The 18,245-nt window shown below is 34.2% G+C and overlaps 1 protein-coding gene across 1 annotated transcript; it reads right to left on the bottom strand.

The window, feature by feature from the left end:
• Positions 1–1,098: 1,098 nt before the first annotated feature.
• LOC146165490 (triacylglycerol hydrolase DDHD2-like) lies at positions 1,099–17,356 on the bottom strand. The gene is made up of 19 exons (XM_083383249.1): positions 17,229–17,356; positions 16,186–16,299; positions 14,939–15,544; positions 14,410–14,603; positions 13,909–14,016; positions 13,177–13,285; positions 12,319–12,408; positions 11,657–11,746; positions 11,059–11,200; positions 10,395–10,603; positions 9,404–9,705; positions 7,113–7,319; positions 6,227–6,380; positions 5,904–5,992; positions 4,766–4,868; positions 4,198–4,334; positions 3,300–3,378; positions 2,529–2,667; positions 1,099–1,910 (listed from the first exon to the last, which is right to left on the bottom strand). Exons 1-19 carry the CDS (start codon positions 17,350–17,352, stop codon positions 1,745–1,747), a joined length of 3,162 nt encoding a protein of 1,053 aa, XP_083239375.1. The 5' UTR covers positions 17,353–17,356; the 3' UTR covers positions 1,099–1,744.
• Between the last annotated feature and the right edge of the window lie 889 nt (positions 17,357–18,245).

The raw sequence follows: 18,245 nt of genomic DNA, 5'->3' as shown, positions 1-18,245 counted from the left end.
TCCGATATTAGAATATTTTTTGCATCTATGGCACGAATTGCAATGCAGCATGTTAAGCTTTTAAAAGTAATATATTATTAAAAAAAGATCAAACCAACGCTACAATAAGTTTTCGCTAAACTCTAAAAAAAATATATTGAACGTTTTAATTTTATTAGTTTTACCATTATACCATAGCAATGTCATTAATCAGACAACCGTTATTTTGTCCGAAATATGGTATTGAAAATTGAAATCAAATACGTATCGTACATATCTAAACAACAATATAACCGAGTGCAGAAACTATCAGCCCATCTATCCTCTTCTGCCTAACACACGAATCCATAATTAACAGGAGCTCATTTTCAACCCCAAATACTAAAAATTATGGTTCGCTTGGATCAGGGCTGGCCTAATTTTTAAACATGACAAAATAAAACAAGCCGACATACGAAACCTCATGTTTTCGGTTTAAGAAATTTAAAACTTAAATCGAGTTTAAATATACTCAACATATTTTTTTAAATAATTCTGTTTGCCTAACTATACAGAAATACTTAATTTATGCTTCCACCACCCTCCACGGACCCCGGTTTAAGAACCCCTGATATATAGGCTACTCAAGAATTTAGAGTTAAAGAGGAAACATGCAAAGTTGATGAAATCTGCCTTTTTCGAAAAGACCGACATGTAGCCTATATTCTTTTCGGTCAATTTCTTAAGAATGTATATAATGGAGTGTTGCTCTTCCAGCAGTATATATATATATATACTGCTGGAAGAGCAACAGTCCATTATATATTATGCCTGGCAGCATTAGCTTATTTTAAGAATGTATGTTTAACTTAGTAGGTTTCATTTTGAACGTTTCGAATAACTCTTTATTCATTTTCAACATTGACTTTGATGTTGAAAATGAATGAAGAGTTATTCGAAACGCTCAAAATGATAACTACTTCTGTATGGGCTTTGATATTCTTATTACGTCTTACTACAACCTCCAACCATTATGCTCCTATGTTTAACTTGATTAGCACAGTTGGTTGAATTGTTCTACAACATTATAAACTGGTAACAGGTCCACTTAAAACAAGTTCATTTATACCCTGTGGTTGATTCAGTTTTATTTCGCATTAAAACATATTTGCCTTAATATGTACAATTGTACAGTTGCGCAATGCATACGAGCCGCGAGCGAAAACGGAAATAATTTCACGTTAAAATTACCGAGCCAGCCGTTCATCAGCTCCTAATGCAGTGATTTCTAAACGCACAATTATCCCTTCATGGCTAATTCGACAATTCTAGGAAGAAGTTGTGACAAAGGCCCATTAATAACCGTTCAAATGTATTTTTTTTTCATCCTAGGCCACACTTTAATGTTTTTATTCATTATTTGAGTTTAATTCACCACTTTAATAATTTTAAAAGGGGTATTTGAAAGCTGACAAGCCCTCTTTTGAGTAACGACGGTAAAAAAGTTACGAACCAGGGCTTAAATGATTCTGCATTGCGGCAAGGCACCATCAACAAAAAGCAGCTACAGTACATTGCACGTTATTTCTCACTATCAGACTCTTCCTATAACTCTTGAAAAACACTTTTGAAAAATAAATATAGGACATTACACTACAAGACGTTCTCTGAAGCACAAGCCCAGCAACCAGCGACAGAAATGCGGCACAAAATATAGATTTTTTCACTGACTTTTCTCGGGCCACATACTGATTCGTCTTGTACAATTGCAAGAAAAGAAATGGTTCTATTTGAGCGGTATAGTGGCCATTGGTGGTCCGCCCTGGGGACTGTAAACCACTGGGCTTAATACGGCCTTGTTCATATTCTGCCTTTCTATTTGTCTGTCAGTGAGGACACCACTGGAACCGTAGAGCTCCTTCATAATGAGGAGGACAGTGTCTTCGTTGTTCCTAGAAAGCACCAAAGTTTTTAATTTATAAGAAGTGCTTTAACCTAGTATTATGTTAAATATTTTTTTTTAATTAAAGTCATTTTAGATTGAAAGTCAGCAAATAGCAAGTCAAGTCAATGTCTTATCATCATAAGTATAAAAATAAAGGTTTCAAAGTGTTAAAATTGATAAACTTAATAAATTTTGAGAGTTTTATAATTCCGATGGCCCCCCAAAAGACAAAGTAGAATGCAAATGAAGTTTTACTTTTAAATAATATTTTTCACCTATTTTATACGCATATTCAGCAAAAAAAATGTAAAAAAGGCACAAAAACAGGCAAATGTGCCAAAAATAGCGATGACAAGAAAAATGATTATAGCTGTCGCCGAAATGTCATTTAACTTAACTTACGCCTAAATGCTGAAAATAAAGATTATAAAAAGTCAAATAAAAAAACGCTCTCAAAGAATGACTAAATAGTAGGGTTATTATTTATAAAAGAATTAAAAAAACAAAAATAAACTTGGTAATTAAAAAAACGTACAAAAACGGTTATCAGTAAACCGTCAAAAATCTTTTACTAAAAAACACAAAAAAAAGTTTAAAAATTTCCAACAAAACGCGCAAGTCTTACCAATAACAGAGGTGGCTTTGAAATGCGAAAAGGTAATCATTGAAACTCTCTAGCGGCCTCTCCTGGAGAACGTAGTCGATTCGCTTCCCACCGTTCAACCGACCGAGGTCGGCGTGGGGTATGTCTGACGTCACTGATGCTGTAACGAGAAAATAATGTCATCAAGTAAGAGTAAAAAGAACTTATTCTATCAGTTATGGCTTGGATTTATATTTCTAAATTTTCGAGTTAAAAGTCGATTTTTCTCTAAATTTACATTAGTTTTTTTCAAACTGGGGTCTGACAGATCGTTTCAGGTGAATAAGTACTATTATTATGTTTAATTTATTGACTGTTAAATTAAATAAACAAGTGTACATTATTTTTTTTGATTTAGATCGTAAAACCATTTGACAGAAATGTTTCTACCTTTGTTTTACAACAGCAGTTATAAATATGATGTGTCCAGGAATAGTCATGAATTATTGGCGGCTGCGTTTAAAGAACGTGTTTTACAGATAAGTAAGAACTGTTTTATGTACTAAGCGACAAAACACATTATGCCGCTGATAAAAGTTTGAATTATGTGAAAAAATTATTCAGAGCGGATTCCCTACTCTCACATGCACGTGTTTGCCAAGTAATAGGCCTAATCAGTTATTCCATCCAAACAAACAAAAACTTTGTTTACTGGCTTACCATTTACTTATATACTTCAATTACCCCGCTATTAGGCTAATATAAAACAATCCAATATAGTGAAAGAAGTCACCTCTTAGGCCATAAACTCACCAGTTTCTTCCATATCAATTCCCTTGTCTTGCTCTCCGCGCAAAATTTGCTCAGTCATCGTTTTCACTTCTTGTTCAACCTGAAAAAAACGCGTTTTTTCAACAATTATTTTTAACTTGAAAAAATCAATCTTCAATATTTTTTTACTTAGTTCTAATGCGTCTACGTAATCAGAGAAATAGGTGAATAGTTAAAACAATACGTTTGAATAAAACGTGTATTATAAATTGGGTTACAAAAAATTAAGCCGAAAATCACGCTATTGAATTATACCAGTGTTTCTTAACCTTTTATACTTGGGGGCGCACCTAGAGACGTATGAAAACGTGGCGGCGCACCTTACGAGCGAAGCGAGCGCGAAGATTTTGAGGTTTACCGATATTTCTCTTGAATTTTTACCGATAGTTTCTCTTGACCGATATTTTCTCTTGAAAGCCTGCATTTTTTTATTATATGGGTTTTATAGTTGCATATCTTTAAAGGGACTTCCAGCCTTTGAGACTAAAACGTTATTTTGCCCATTAAAGTCTTATTCCGATTAATTTACTTATTTCGACATGTTTTTTACTATCGCTCTCGGCGAACCTAGCAGCCTTCCGTGGCGCACCAGTGCGCCGCGGCGCACCGGTTGAGAAACGCTGAATTATACAAATAAATGACGTAATAAAATATCAAAGCCCATAGAGAAGTAGGTAGCATTTTAACGTTTCGAATAACTCTTTATTCATTTTATTCATAACATCAAATGTATGCTATTTACATTTATATGGGCTTTGACATTGTTACTACGTCTCACTACAACCTCCAACCATTATACTACAAAAATAAATGAGAATTACAAATACAAAGAAAAGTAAGTAAGCAAGTTACGACTATTTTAATGGTAGAAGACACTCGCCTCTGCTTCAGTTGACTTTTGTGCTTGGTTCCAGTGAGATTGCGCGAACTTCTGCATACTTCCAACCGCAAGCTTCACAGATCGCATGATGCTCTGCTTCAATTCCTGACCCATTCTGCCCAAACTCTCCTTAAGCTCTGCAATACAAATTGAACAAAATGATCTTTAGAAAATAAGGATTCTGATATTGTTTCGGTGCTCTGCGAAATCATTCCAAAATTTATAAACTGCCAAAATAAAAAGTAAAAAACTAAAATTAAGTTTTGGGAAATAACATTTCGACGTATGTTAAGTATTGTGTCCTTTTTGGAGAAGATTGCTTCACAAGAGTAGATTTTGTTTTTTCGTCATGTTGTTATTACGTCCAGCACTTTGTATTTATATCATGTCCGAATACTGCTTAAAAAACTTTTTTTAACTTTGGTTTATGTTGGTGTTACTTGATTTTGAAGAGTATTAGCCATAATTGTTCACCGCTACAAATAATCTTCATCGCCAAATTGTTAAATGAAAATAATAAGCCGCAGCGGAGTCGTCGGAATGATATATTAAGGTTTGAAAAGCTCACCCAAGTGCATTCGCTTCCTTCCTTTGTAATGTGGAACAAGGATGGGCTTTTGGTCAAAGTCTGGGTTGATGAGGGGTTCCATTCGGTAAGCCACCGGGTCGAACTAAAACATAAGTTAAAAGAGAATAAACAATAAACGCTTGTGATTTCAGATGCAATACAACACAGGCTGGCAAACAAAATTCCTGCCGCTTTGTTCGATGGGTTTGCCCCCGAAAAGCGCCCCAGTTCGCCCGCTGTGGGCTTAAACAGCATATTCTACCCCCTTGCAATAGCTGATTGGAGAACAGGGGGCTTTTATGAACATTCGAAAAAGGAAACCCGACATTGGTGTTTCGTATTTTTGCCTAATCTATTTTTCGAAACAGTTGTCAAGACTAAATACACAATCGCAAGACTAAATACACAATCTTTAAAATGATATTTTATGGGTTTCGAGCATATGGTTAAAATTACGTCGTGGAAAAAAAACACTCAACGGAAAGCAGTCTGTTTTTGTAGCATTAATTATTATCCGAAAAAAGCTAAATTACATTTTTGGCTAAGTCAGGGGTGCCACCCGCGGGGTTCAGTTTGTCGGCCAGCAGGTATATTTTGCTAATGAAGATACGTCGACCGATGGTTCAATACTAAGTTTTATGGCAAAAGTATAATGTTTGTTAAACAGTAATTTATTTTTCATTCATTAAACGATATTTCAGTTAATGAAGTTCAATACAAAATTTTGTATTTGTCCGTGTATCCGCTATCGTCTAGTTGTACAGTAATCCGGCAGTGATCGCAAAAAAATGTAAGTGGATTATCGTCGGCGGGCAATTGTGACGAACATTTTTCTGGATTAAAACTTTTACTGAAAGCATGCTTAAACAGCGTTATACAATTTAGTCTAAAAAAACGTAAAACTTGTTTTCTTGTAATTCCCAAGTCATGTGGTTTGAAACTAATCACTGTTATTTATTACCACTATCAAATTCAAATCTAAATAATAAGAACAAGATGGTCAAAACCAATTATTGATAATAAATTAGTTAGCAATGCTGTTGGTTTCAAATGTTTTGGGACACCGTGTACAATACCTATTAAATGAAAATTTTAAGTGGATGAACGTTGCAGAGGCCAGTATTATTGCTAGTCTTACCGGATGGAAAATGTTCAAGAATCCCGGGCAAGTTGGAAGCGCGAAATCTTCACCCAACTCTGAGACCCCACGCACAGTAAGAAACACACCTGAACAAAACATAAATAAAATTGTTTTTTAATGATGAAGCGTAAATTACTACGAAAAAGTGACTTCACTGTATTAAAAAAACACTGTATTATTCGGTTACAGTACTGGCGCAAACACCAACATAAAAAAGTAAATGTTTATCCTGAGTACACTAAATACTACAGGGATATGTAATTGGTCTTTGACTCTTTCATCATTATTTTGGGTGGATGATGTTTGAAAGCACAAATTACCGATCGGGGATCCAAGAGCGAAGAGAAACTTAGGGTGGAAGTCGAGGGTTGGGTAGTGGACCATCGGCTGACCGATTCCGGCGTCAAACTGCTGGAAGTCAACGTGGACGTTGGTGGCGCATGAGAGGAAGCTGCCGAACGAGTCCATCGTTTCCTGAGTCAAGAAATAAAAAGTAAAATTTAAAAGTTGAAAAAAAAAATAAAAAGTAAACTTTAAAAGTTAAAGGAAAATAACGCTTTGCGGCCTCAGCCAAAAACCCGACACTGCCGTCCTTATTTTTAACAGCATTAAAAATGCAAATATTAAAAAAACACGGGTTAATATTTGTTGGCCCTACATTCAGCAATGCTAATGTTGTATTGCATACATCTACATAATAAAAGAGAAAGTTTGTGAGATGTGTGTGTTTTTCCGAACTTTTTCCGAATCCGTTTGTTATGCGAGGAATTTCTCGCAGGCAATAAAAAATAAGTTGAATATATAGACTGTAAAATAAAATAAATAGGTACAAAGCTTCAATCATTTATTTTTATGTTAGTTTTTAAGAAATGATTTTTTTGTTTCTATTTTTTTCGCTTCGTTTCTTTTTTTTATAAACGGTCCAAAATCCAAGTACTCAACTTATTTTTATTGTCTTCAGGACATTCCTTACATACATAAGTGTTTGAAAAAATAAATAAATTTTAGGCATAATGGTTGAAGTTGTAAGTTAGACGTAGGAAGAATATCAAAGCCCGTAACATTTTTTTGATACACATTTTTTTTCTTAAATTTAAAATGTTTCTTACTTCTACTGACGAGTTTTTCAAACAAACCAAAAATTCCACCTACTTCTATATGGCTTCGATTAACCTACTACATAAAACAAACAATTAATTTTCTCACCAGTGGAGCCGACACTTTAGTTTCGAGGAGCGACATTGCGACTTGCGCTTCCTGTTGTTGTCGTAGCTCATCCTCGATCGCTCTTCTCGCCTCCTCCTCCTTCCTCCTCGCATCCCTCTCACTCCTCTCAGCGAGGAATCCCTTCAACTTCTTCCGAGGACCCATCGGGAGACCAATGTCCTTCAAGTCACCTTCGCTGCACATCATCTGAAGCAAAACAGTGGGATTAGAGCAAAATCACGTAAATTTGTTAAGAAAGGCTTTCTGGGAATTCATATACACTTGCATTACAAACTACAATACCACAATTGAACGAAAAACATAATTTCTAGATTTTGAAATTAAAGAATGTAAATTTTTCCATCGGGGGAAGGATGTCGTTCAAGTTGCCTTCACATCATCTGTGATGGAACACGGTGATCGCAAAATTAAAGACTTTTATGTGTTCAAAAAAATATATACACTTACATTACAATAAAACAAATAAAGAAACAATAATTTCTGGAATTTAAAATTACAGATAAAAAATTTTGTCACTAAGCAACAATTTCCTAAAATAAAAAAAAACTCTACATAAAAGTTGGAGATTTAGACTTTTCTGAACAGTATTTTATAAATTAACTTCAATATTTTATAAAATTGTTTTACAACCTGTGATAACTATTCATGCAGATTTTAAGATCTAATTTCTATTGGATTAAAACTACCTTATATTAAATTCTGGTTGGTAAAACAATTGACAAACCTTACGGTTTACCAAACCTTCCTTATATTAACTCAGTGGTCCGCGCAACCGGTGTACTGTAATAAAAGTCATTTTGTCGGCTGCTCCGCCTACGTTATATATGCATTGCATAACCAATGTATGTACGCGGATTTTATTAAGCCTGAGAATTTTCAAGAAGATAAAAATGCAAAACGAAACGCTAAGAGAATGGAAAACGTTATTATTCTTTGCGCCAAAGAAAGAACATCGCTAATTGCTATGCTAGAGTTTGGTTTTCACATACTTTGCCGAGATTGCTTTTAATGCAGACCGCAGAGCCAATATTTCACTAGGACCAACGTATCCCAGGTTGGAGGCATGGAGTTCAAATTTCTTGCGACAAACTTTAGACAAGTGCTGTATTAACGATTTCAATGAGTTGGCTTTAGTGCACTTAAGCCACAGTTTTTCTAATGGCATGACTTTACTTCAGTCTATTTTTATTACATGGTATATCATAAAAAATAGCTCTTTTTGAGTGATCTTATTAAGAAGTTTGGTAAAATTATTCCTTAAAAGGTGTCACATAGGCAACAAACAAACTTCAACAGATAATAAAATACTAACCAATGCTTCCAGAAAAAAATTCCTAGACAACATTATGATCCCTTTAATACAACATTATGATCCCTTTAAGAAAATCATAACTATAATCTCTAAATTACAATTATAAATTACAAAAAGGGGTTTAGTTACAATAGTAACCCATTGCGTTTTTAAAAAAGCATCAATTGTTTCACACAGCAACAGACAAACCTCAACAGGTATCTAAAAACACCCGATCCGTTAGAAATCAGTGCATTTCTAAGCAAAAAGGTCTACGACAATCAGGGCATCCAATGGCAGAAAAGTCTAGACTTTTAGACCTTGAGGTCCTGGCAATGCACTGATTTGGACCTTTAGGTAAACTCCCGGCGTAGACAAATTGAAAATATTCGCTCAAAATTCATAAAAAGATTACAAAAAGTGTGAGATGGCATTAATAACACTTGACCCACCCTAACCCAAACGCTAACCCGAACCCTAACCCAAATAAAGTTCGTTAATGTAATAATTATTTGAATGCTGGGGAAAAAAACAAACTTTCGTTGGGCATAGAATAGTTTCTCGTCCATGGTATATAGGATTGTTACGTCACAAAATGAGATATTGGGGCCTAAAGCGTTTATGTAATTATTAATTCAACGCACATTATTGGGGTTAGGGTGCTGGTTAGCGTTTGGGTTTAGGTGGATCAAGTATTATTAAACTTAATCTTTTTAAGCACATTGTTAAGTCAAATTAGTGCATTGTCCGAGACCTCAAAGTCTAAAAGTCGGACTTTTTGATCCTTTGGATGCACTAATTGTCGTAGACCTTTTTGCTTAGAAAGTTGATTTTGAACTTAAATAACGCTAAGCTTAACATAGTTGCCATTCTAGATTATTTTAATCTAGATTTAGATGTTTTGGACCTAATTGTCGTAGACCTTTTTGCTTAGGAATGCACTAATTTCTAACGGATCGGGTGTTAAATAAATACTCACCAACGCGTCCATATCAATTTGTTCATCCTCAAATTTACTCAAAAAGTTTCCCAGATTGAGTCGATTTAGCAAATCCTCAAGTGTTTCTTTATCGGCCGCTGCTTCACTCAGTGAATGTGAGCTGCCACTCATTTTGAGGCTGTTCGAGCCAGTGTCACTTGCCACTGACAACACACTCGAGGTGTCAGCGGCAAGACTGGCATTGCCATTTGTCATCGGCGGCTGCTGTTGCTGAGCTGGAGGTTGCTCAGTTTTTGGTTCTTGGTTTTGGTGACACAGCAAGTCGAAGAGGATAAGGGAACCTGGGTTTGTTAAAATAAATGTTTAAGATTTACGAAATATATAACAACACAATCAAGGGAAAAATGTAAAATTAAGGAAGCGGAAGATGTTATTTTATAAAATCTGAAAGTCCAACATAACCTATAAAAAAGCAAAAAAAATATTCCGTTTCAAACAAACATATGATCCTACTTTGTTCTAGGGCTTTTCAACTTTACCTTTACTAGATAATCTTTTGGGCGAAAAGTATGGCCACAGTCAGATCAAAAAAAAAATGCCGACTATTGAAAACTTTTAGTTGACTTTTTCAAACGGCTTTTACAGTGAAATGAACATACAATTTAAAAGCATATTACTAAAGGCCCTTATCTAAAAGAATTACTTGCAGATGTTACATCTATTATTTATTTTTAATTAGGCTAGCCATATTAGAATAATACTAATGTAAAAATGTTTTAGAATTTTATAAAGAATAAGCTGTGTCCTTATAAGTGAAAACATGTTTTTATAGTAATGATTTTTTTAATTCATTGATTTGATCCCAAATAGAAGTAGGTAGCATTTTGAATGTTCTATTTTAACAAGGCTTTAAAATTCTTATTCTGTCTAACTAAAAACTCCAATCATAATGCTTCAAAATTAACTAAGGGTGTATCTTTCTGGAAATTTATTAAGGGTGTGATATAAGACTGAAATAGCAAAGACAAACCTAAGCTGTGTCCTGATAGTGAGACTTCTCCCTGGAAAGAAGGGTTGCGAGACAAAAAGAGCTTATAGAGCGAGTTGATTTCGTTTCCGATGGTGTCTGCGATCGTTTGGCAATAAACTGGGCTTGAGTAGAAGAGAATGTCGAGGAGGGTTTCGTTGGTGAAATGTCGCAAGCGGGAAATGCTGGGGAGTGTCAAGTGCTGGACATTTCTGTGAAAATAAAACAGAATTTGAAAATAAGACTAAATCCTACATATTGGTAGCATTCTACATCCTACATATTGGTAGCATTCTACATATATCTAAAAGGGCAAGAAGATTACAACTGAAACAATACAACTGTAATATACATGAAAATATTTAAACATTTTTGCAATGACAAACAAAACAATGTATAATGGCATTATTACTGTTAATTTTTTACATCTTCGAGAGCAATACTTTTTAAAAAAAAAAAAAAAAAATGTTAAGTAGAAATATTTGTTTTTATCAGATTTGGTTCAGGAAAAACAAAAAATTCCAAAAGTTTTTTATTGAATCTTATTACCTTATTGTAAACAAGCATTTACTATAACACAAAAAAATACCCCAATTTAAAAAAAAAGATAAAAACCAAGGAATTAACCTCACATTGTAATTAGGTTAAAAAAAACAACCACACCAACCTATCCACGCCAGTTGCATCTCCGTGGAGAGCTCGGTGCCAGTGAATCGGTAAAAACTCAATTCGGTGAGCTTTGTTAGAATCAAGGCCTTTTTTGAAGTGGGTTTGTAGAAGGTTAAGATGAATAGCCCGAAAATCATCAACTGAAAATCAGGTGTAAAAGCTAATGGCGCTATCCTATGCACAAAGGTGAATTGAACAAATTAAATTTAACGCAGTTTCTTTTAAATATAAGGTTTGTTTAACATATTTTCAAACACTTTCTATTTAAATTATTTTGCATAGATATTAAGAACACTAAAATACAATCGTAAATCTCATCACATGAAGAAGGTCTACACCGAAATTCTAGAATGCAGATAAATAAATAAAATTGCAGGAAATTTGTAAATTACATAAAAGTAATGATTTAATGATGTTAAGATTTCATGCAAAGCAAAAAATCACTAAATGGTAATTAAATGAGCTTTTACAATGAATAAAAAAAGTCTTAAAAGACCAGATTTCTTGCATTTTGTATTTAAAACACCTCATACAATAGAACTGTAAACTTTCAAAAGAAATAAAAAAAACGGTTTTATTGTTAGTCCACATCTCACCACCATCCTTTATGGTTTTGCGACGTTGCGAATAACCTTCGCCGATACCGTGTGCAAATAACACGAGGTGGCAAACATCTTTCGCTTCACCTAAGTGAGAAGCAGCATGCAAACATAAAAGCGACACACAATTACAGCTGTTAGTAGGGTTTCCGGGGTTTTAAAAGCAGCATGCAAATCATGTGACGTTTAGTACTCAGCCGAAAATTTTGCATTTGACAAATTTTGCATTGACATTTTTCTTTAATATTTTTTGTGAAAAATTTACCCTTTAATTTTAACGTAAAAAACACTTTTTTTGGATTACAAACTTAGTCAAAATGATATCAATTTAGTACGGTATAGGACCGGCATTGATGACAACCTAATATCGGATGAGTAGTGATACCTCCAGAAGCCATTTGAGCACCACTACGAATAACAACTACACAACCATTTTGGGGGAAATGATTGTTAAGAATTAAAGATGCTTCACCACAAACCCATGCAAAAACTCAATAATTTCTTCATCAAACTTTTTAAAATCATCCTAGGGTAAGAAAAGCATGCTAAGTCAGGCACATATGATTTTTGCATGCCTAGCAATTCTATGTTATAGCAAGCAGAGACACCTATGCTGATTGCATGACAAGCCACTATGCGACATGCAAGTGATAACCTACCGCACTCTACAATGCTTCTTGATCGAAGGTCGCACACTGGCCCTATGCCATGGCACAGGAACACCACGTGATCTGGTGTACCTACCTCGCCTTCAAACACAAATTTATGCACACTATATGTTTGAACAAATCATGACTTAGAAGTTAAAAGCAGGAAACCTTGTTTGTCACATTTACTTTGTTAATGCAGTTTAACCTGGATGTTTTTTTTATTTATTGTTTGACTGTGTACCTACCTCATCTTGAAACATGATTTACACACATAGTAAACATTTCAACATAGGAGGACTAACAGTACTTTGTTTAGACCAGAAGAGCGATTTCTACCAATTGATATGTTGCCTGGTGGAGCTAACTCTTTTTTATAGCAGGACTAATTTAAAAAAGAAAACCTTGTTTGTCTTATAGAATTTGTAGTTAAACCTGTATCTTTCAAAAAGTGTAGTTTAAAACCTTAAAAGCAGTAATAATTTAACCTGCATAATATACAATGGTGCCTTTGCAAAAACTTTAAAGTGGTGAAATTTTTTTACATTTTTTTTATTCTTAACTTTAAGTGTTAATAATTTAACCTGCATATTATATGACAGTGCGTTTGGAAAAACTTTTTGCAATTTTTTATGCTTAACATCAAGGGTTATATGCAAGGTAGACCAGTTATTCACTACTGGTTTTTCTTATAGGGAAGGTTCAGCAATAAAAAAAAAACTTCATTTTTCAAAAATCTGCAATACTAAAACTAAAGTTTGTATTAATGTAACAACAATTAGTTTACAGCATTCTCCCCTCAAACTATGAATAAACATTAGAAATGATAAGCAAGCAGATATAAAGTAAATATATAACACAGTTTCTTACTGGGGGGAATTTCTTTTTCAAATTCAGTGCCAAATATTCCTCGTTTCACAACCTTGGAATGCATTTGGGTTTCAAAAACACCACCAAACTCATCCTTGGCTGCAATTGGCTGAATAACACAAAAAAATAAAAGCACTATTTATTTTTCGTGTACGGTTGTTCGAGAAAATTACGAAATACATACCAAAAAATTAAAAGCACTATTTGTTTTTCGTGTAAGGTTGTTTCAGAAATTTACAAAACATATAACAAAAAAATAAAAGCAATATTTATTTTTCGCGGAAAATTATTTCACAAATTAAAAAATAGCAGAATAAACTAAGAAAATTTTAAAGCTTAAATGGCAGGAATAAATTTTCTTGAAGAAGTATTGCATATTTAGACAATAGAAACATATGTTTTGCGATCTGTTTATGACAAAAATAGAGACTGTTAAACACAATTAAAAAAGGTTTACGTAACAGTCTGGTTTTAAAGGTACTTTTGTTTTCTGTCCTAGTTTAGCCAGTGAGGCAAAGGAATACTTTTCAATTAGTGTTTGTATAACAAAATTTTGAAGTACTTTTGCTTTACAGCAGCAACTTAATTTACTATATAGGCCGTAACCCATAACATATCTTCTTTTTGCCATAATTGAATGTTCCAGAACAAAACAAAAAAATAACTATAAAAAAAAAATAAAATAAATGTGCTGTTATCAAATAGCTCATGAGCACCATTTTAGTTCCTTACCTGAAAATGGACGATCAGTTGTGGGCTGTGTACTACAACCACTTCACCGTTTTCCAATTCTATGCGCTTGTGCCAAAGTCCGTTTGACACAACATTGCGATATTCAGCCTTAAGAGAAACATTAACAGCATAAGGTAAAAGGCATGACCTAAGTTCAATATGTCATATTTTAAGTCATGGTATAACACAGAGTATGATTAATTTTTTCAAAAAATACAAAACATTACATAACATAGAGTTTGCCTTTTTTACACAATTATATAATAAAATGCACACAAGCATTTATTAAAACTACAACACATTGGAAGAAATTGGTGTAACTGGTTTTTGCACATTTGTTTAAAGTGCAAGCCACACATATCCACTTTATAAAAACACAACACCCTCTTGAAACTAACATAGGTAATGGAATTTTTATTGCATATCTACTAAAACAAAATCTACACACAAAGTACTCTTGTTACACTTGAGCAAAACGAGCGAAGTCAATATACATTTTACCTCTAGTTTAACAGCAATGCTTTCTTCATATGGAGAGTAGCGGTTTTCGTTGTCACTTTTGCAGAACCAGGAAGAGCGACGTACAATCGATGTTTCCTCTTCCCAATAAACACTTTTTCGTTCTCTTTTGCTAACAGAAACGTCGTAACGTCCGCCGTCGGTACTTATGGTGTCGGAATTTTGATAATTGGACGCTTTTTCTAAATTGAAAAAAATATTTTTGAAAAAACTGCAGTGTGTGCTAAGTTTAAAAATGTTATGCTTTTTCTAAATTAAAATATATATTTTTGTGCCAATTCCAAAATGATCAAAAAGACAAAATTAGAAAAACAAACAGTTTAAAGTAAAGAAATTGTATATAAACTAATAAACATGTTTAACATTGCAATCATCAAGAGAAAAAAATGAACATCAATAAAAAGAGACTGTATCAGACTTAGCATTGCACAAAAGATAAAATTCAAACTCAATACTGTATTATCCAAGTTTGAAAAACCAACAATGTAAATAAAATTTAAATTAAACTCACCATTGTTTAGAGCTAATTCCAAGTTGCTTGAATCAGAACGCGAAAAAGGACACCAGACCAAGTTGTTATCCGAGAGCTTCTTGCAGTAAAACCAATGCGACGCGACCGGCTGGTACAAACTTTGACCGGTCGGCGGGCCAGGGGGCGTCAGCGACCGACTGGCGAGCGCCTCAAATGAGGGAGGGGCAATCGACGTTACTGGAATCTGGGGTTCGGATATGGAAGTCATGGGTGGAGATTGCGGCGGAGTGTTGTACAAATTCGACGGTAGGGTAGCCGCAGGAGCTTGGTACATCTGCGGGTTGGGCGGGAACATTGCTCGGGGCCTGGCGCCGCTGGCCCCTGTACGAGCGTAGGGGTTACCTGTGGGTGTTGACTGTATATTGGTTGGAACAGGAGGGGTGTTGTTGTAGATCGGCGGCTGAAAGGAGACTGATTGTGGCGTGGCACTAAAAGTTGCTGGCGATTGACTGGTGAAGGATGACATCGGGTTGGTCGGTTGCACTGATGCTTGCGGAGGAACGAAAAGCTGAGGTTCTTGCTGCTCTGAGGTGAGTATTGCCGAGCTTGTGGGCTTGCTTTCCGATGTTAGGCTTGAAAATGGATCTGCGGTTGCGAGAGTTTGTGAAAATGTTGTGATTAGGAGCATTTCGGAATTCATGTAGGTATTTAAGTAATTTGTCGCTGAAAAAAGAATATTGGGATAATAATTTGACTTAGAGATTGTTAAATAAGTTGTATTACATGCCACCTATCTTGCCAGAAAGATAATTTTATTTAAATAGATTATTCCATTTGTTTAGCATTCTCAAATAAGCCTAGATCCGATTCAGTGTTTCTCAACTTTTTTTTGCGGCGGCCGGCGCCTTCAATACTAAGCGTAAATTTAACAGCAAAGCGTTGGCAACACGATTTCATTCCCTGAACAAGTTAACAAAACATAAGACCAATAGAATAAATAGAATTTATACAAAAATTAGCCATGTGTTTGTATTTCTCCCACAGGATCAAAATTTTAAGAAATCTTGCTCAGAACTGATATCAATAAATTTAACCATGTAAACTACTGCAGTCGTTGACCTAACTAAACCATTCAGCGCCCAATTTTTGGCTGAGAACCATAGGTCGAAAAACACTGCCTTATTTAATTACGCATTTACAGATGAAAAAAATATTTAAAATTTGCTAATCCTAAATTGATATACAAAGATCTTTATTTTCTACACTAAGATTAGTTTTTTACACACCTTGGGCCTTGTCATTGTTTTGTGAGAACATTGTGAACGTTGCAACATTTTGCTGTTCCTGTCCATATGAAGGAGCTTGGCCTATGAAGCTGGCTTCCTCTGCCGGGTCACTTTCTAAATTATGCAACAACACAATTGTAAATAAAATTCCACTTTAAAAAATCCAATAATGACACTACATATTGGAGCATAATGGTTGGAGGTTGTAGTAAGACACTGTAAGAACATCAAGACCCATACAAAAGTAGGTAGCTTTGTAAATGTTTTCAATATCTTTTTTTTCATATGTTAAAAATAAATAAAGAGATATTCAAGATGTTAAAATGCTACATACTTTTGTATGGGTTGATATGTTTATTACAAAACTAAATATAATCAATGAAATCCAAGTTGAATTTTTATTTGTCTTAAAGAATTTAAGGATATTTCTTCAAAATATATTTTCTGTAGTCTTTAAATTTTAAGGATATTTAATTTCTTACAATATGAACAGTTCCTGGTTCAGAATAAAGTTTAAAGTTTGAAATATCAAGCAAACATTTAGGTTTCAGCTTTACCTATTTAAAATACTGTTTGTGAGTTGAACCAAATTTCCAAACATCCAACAGGTGATGTAAATATGCTTTTACCAGGCATAGTATATACTAAAAATAAGCTCTTTCATTACTTATTTGAAAAATCTATTTTGAAAAACATAAGTACTGGAAGAACTTCGTTACAGTGCTGTTTTTGGAAAGGTTACAGTGCTGTTTTTGGAATTGAATGAGCACAACTTATTTATACATATAACAATGCTAAGATTTTATTGAACCCAGTTTAGAAAGTTTATTCTTTTGGGCTGTAGGCATGCATTTTAAGAAAATAGTTGTAAAAATTGTTTAAAATTTGTGAGTCAGCAAATGCAAAATACTGAAGTCAAGTGAACAGTTCAATCAGGTTATAAATTTTGGAAATTTCACGAGCACAGAAAGTAATGAACATTGTTAGGATAATATTGAACCAAAATGTTCATTTTGTTAAAAGAAATAAGTTCAATATTGTACCTGGGGAGAAAATCGCTGAAGAAGTGTTTTCCTGCACTGGCATAAAAAGTGCATTCGGGGAAAAATCCAAGTTTGATGATGAAAACAGCGGATTGGTGCTCGGTTGCTTATTATTTTGCGACATTGTGATTCCTGTTTGGTTTTAAGTTAAAAATAAAAAGCAACAACTTTCATTATACAGATTTGGTAAATGTATATTGCTGCCTTATCAGGTCTAACTAAAACACAGTAAAGTCCATTTAAGTTATAATTGGGAAGAACGCGAAGAGATCTTGCGGGTGCACGGCCGAAAAATTTGAGGTGACCGGGTGCACCCCAACATTATAACATTTGGAAAAACCGGGTGAATATTTATTTTCTAGGGGTGCGGGTCTAGTCTGTTGCGAAAAATCGTGGGTGCACTTTACCATACTTTCAATTGTGGACAGGTAAATTCATAGTTCAATAGCTGATATGTTGTAATTTTTTGTTAATGTTTAATATATATTCAGACCCATAATGCGTTTGAGAAATAGCCTACGTTATAACCGGCAAATTAAAAACCGGCGAAACATAACAAAATACAAAACAACTTTCAATCTAAACTTTCTATCTAAAAATGTTTCACCCAACATTCACCTCAAATGGGTAACACTAATTTACGTAATGATGAATGGTCGGAATGGTCAGAACGCTCAAAGTATTATTATTAAATATAATAACACTTGACCCACCTTCACCCAAACCCTAACCCCACCCTAACTCAAATATTGTGCGTTGGTTTAATATTTTTTTAAAGTGGTAACACTTAAATAAGTGAGCGTTCCGACCATTCATCATTCCGTAAATTAGTATTACCCCCTCAAATGTTTCATTGCCAAACAGTTTCAAACGGCTTATTATAAAAAACATACTCAGTTATGCAGCAGTTTCAATAAATATAAAATACGATTTAACCAACGCAAGATATTTATAGTTTTATACCATATATTGACATGTAGCTTAAAAGAACTTGAACCGGCTTTTTGTTAAAAAGTA

Source organism: Ascidiella aspersa, chromosome 2 (genome assembly GCF_963924565.1).
Source record: "Ascidiella aspersa chromosome 2, kaAscAspe10.2, whole genome shotgun sequence".
Lineage (NCBI taxonomy): Eukaryota > Metazoa > Chordata > Ascidiacea > Phlebobranchia > Ascidiidae > Ascidiella > Ascidiella aspersa.
Note: the sequence above shows the minus strand (reverse complement) of the source record. Positions and strands in the feature narration are given on the sequence as shown.

What these genes read in the sequence shown, in the direction of transcription:
- LOC146165490 (XM_083383249.1), bottom strand. Translation starts at nt 17,352, where the DNA reads ATGTCGCAAAATAATAAGCAACCGAGCACCAATCCGCTGTTTTCATCA. An exon ending in AAAAGTCAACTGAAGCAGAG is followed by an intron (nt 3,379 to 4,197) that starts GCGAGTGTCTTC and finishes CGTTTTTTTCAG; the next exon opens with GTTGAACAAGAAGTGAAAAC. An exon ending in CAAAGCCACCTCTGTTATTG is followed by an intron (nt 1,911 to 2,528) that starts GTAAGACTTGCG and finishes GGTGCTTTCTAG; the next exon opens with GAACAACGAAGACACTGTCC.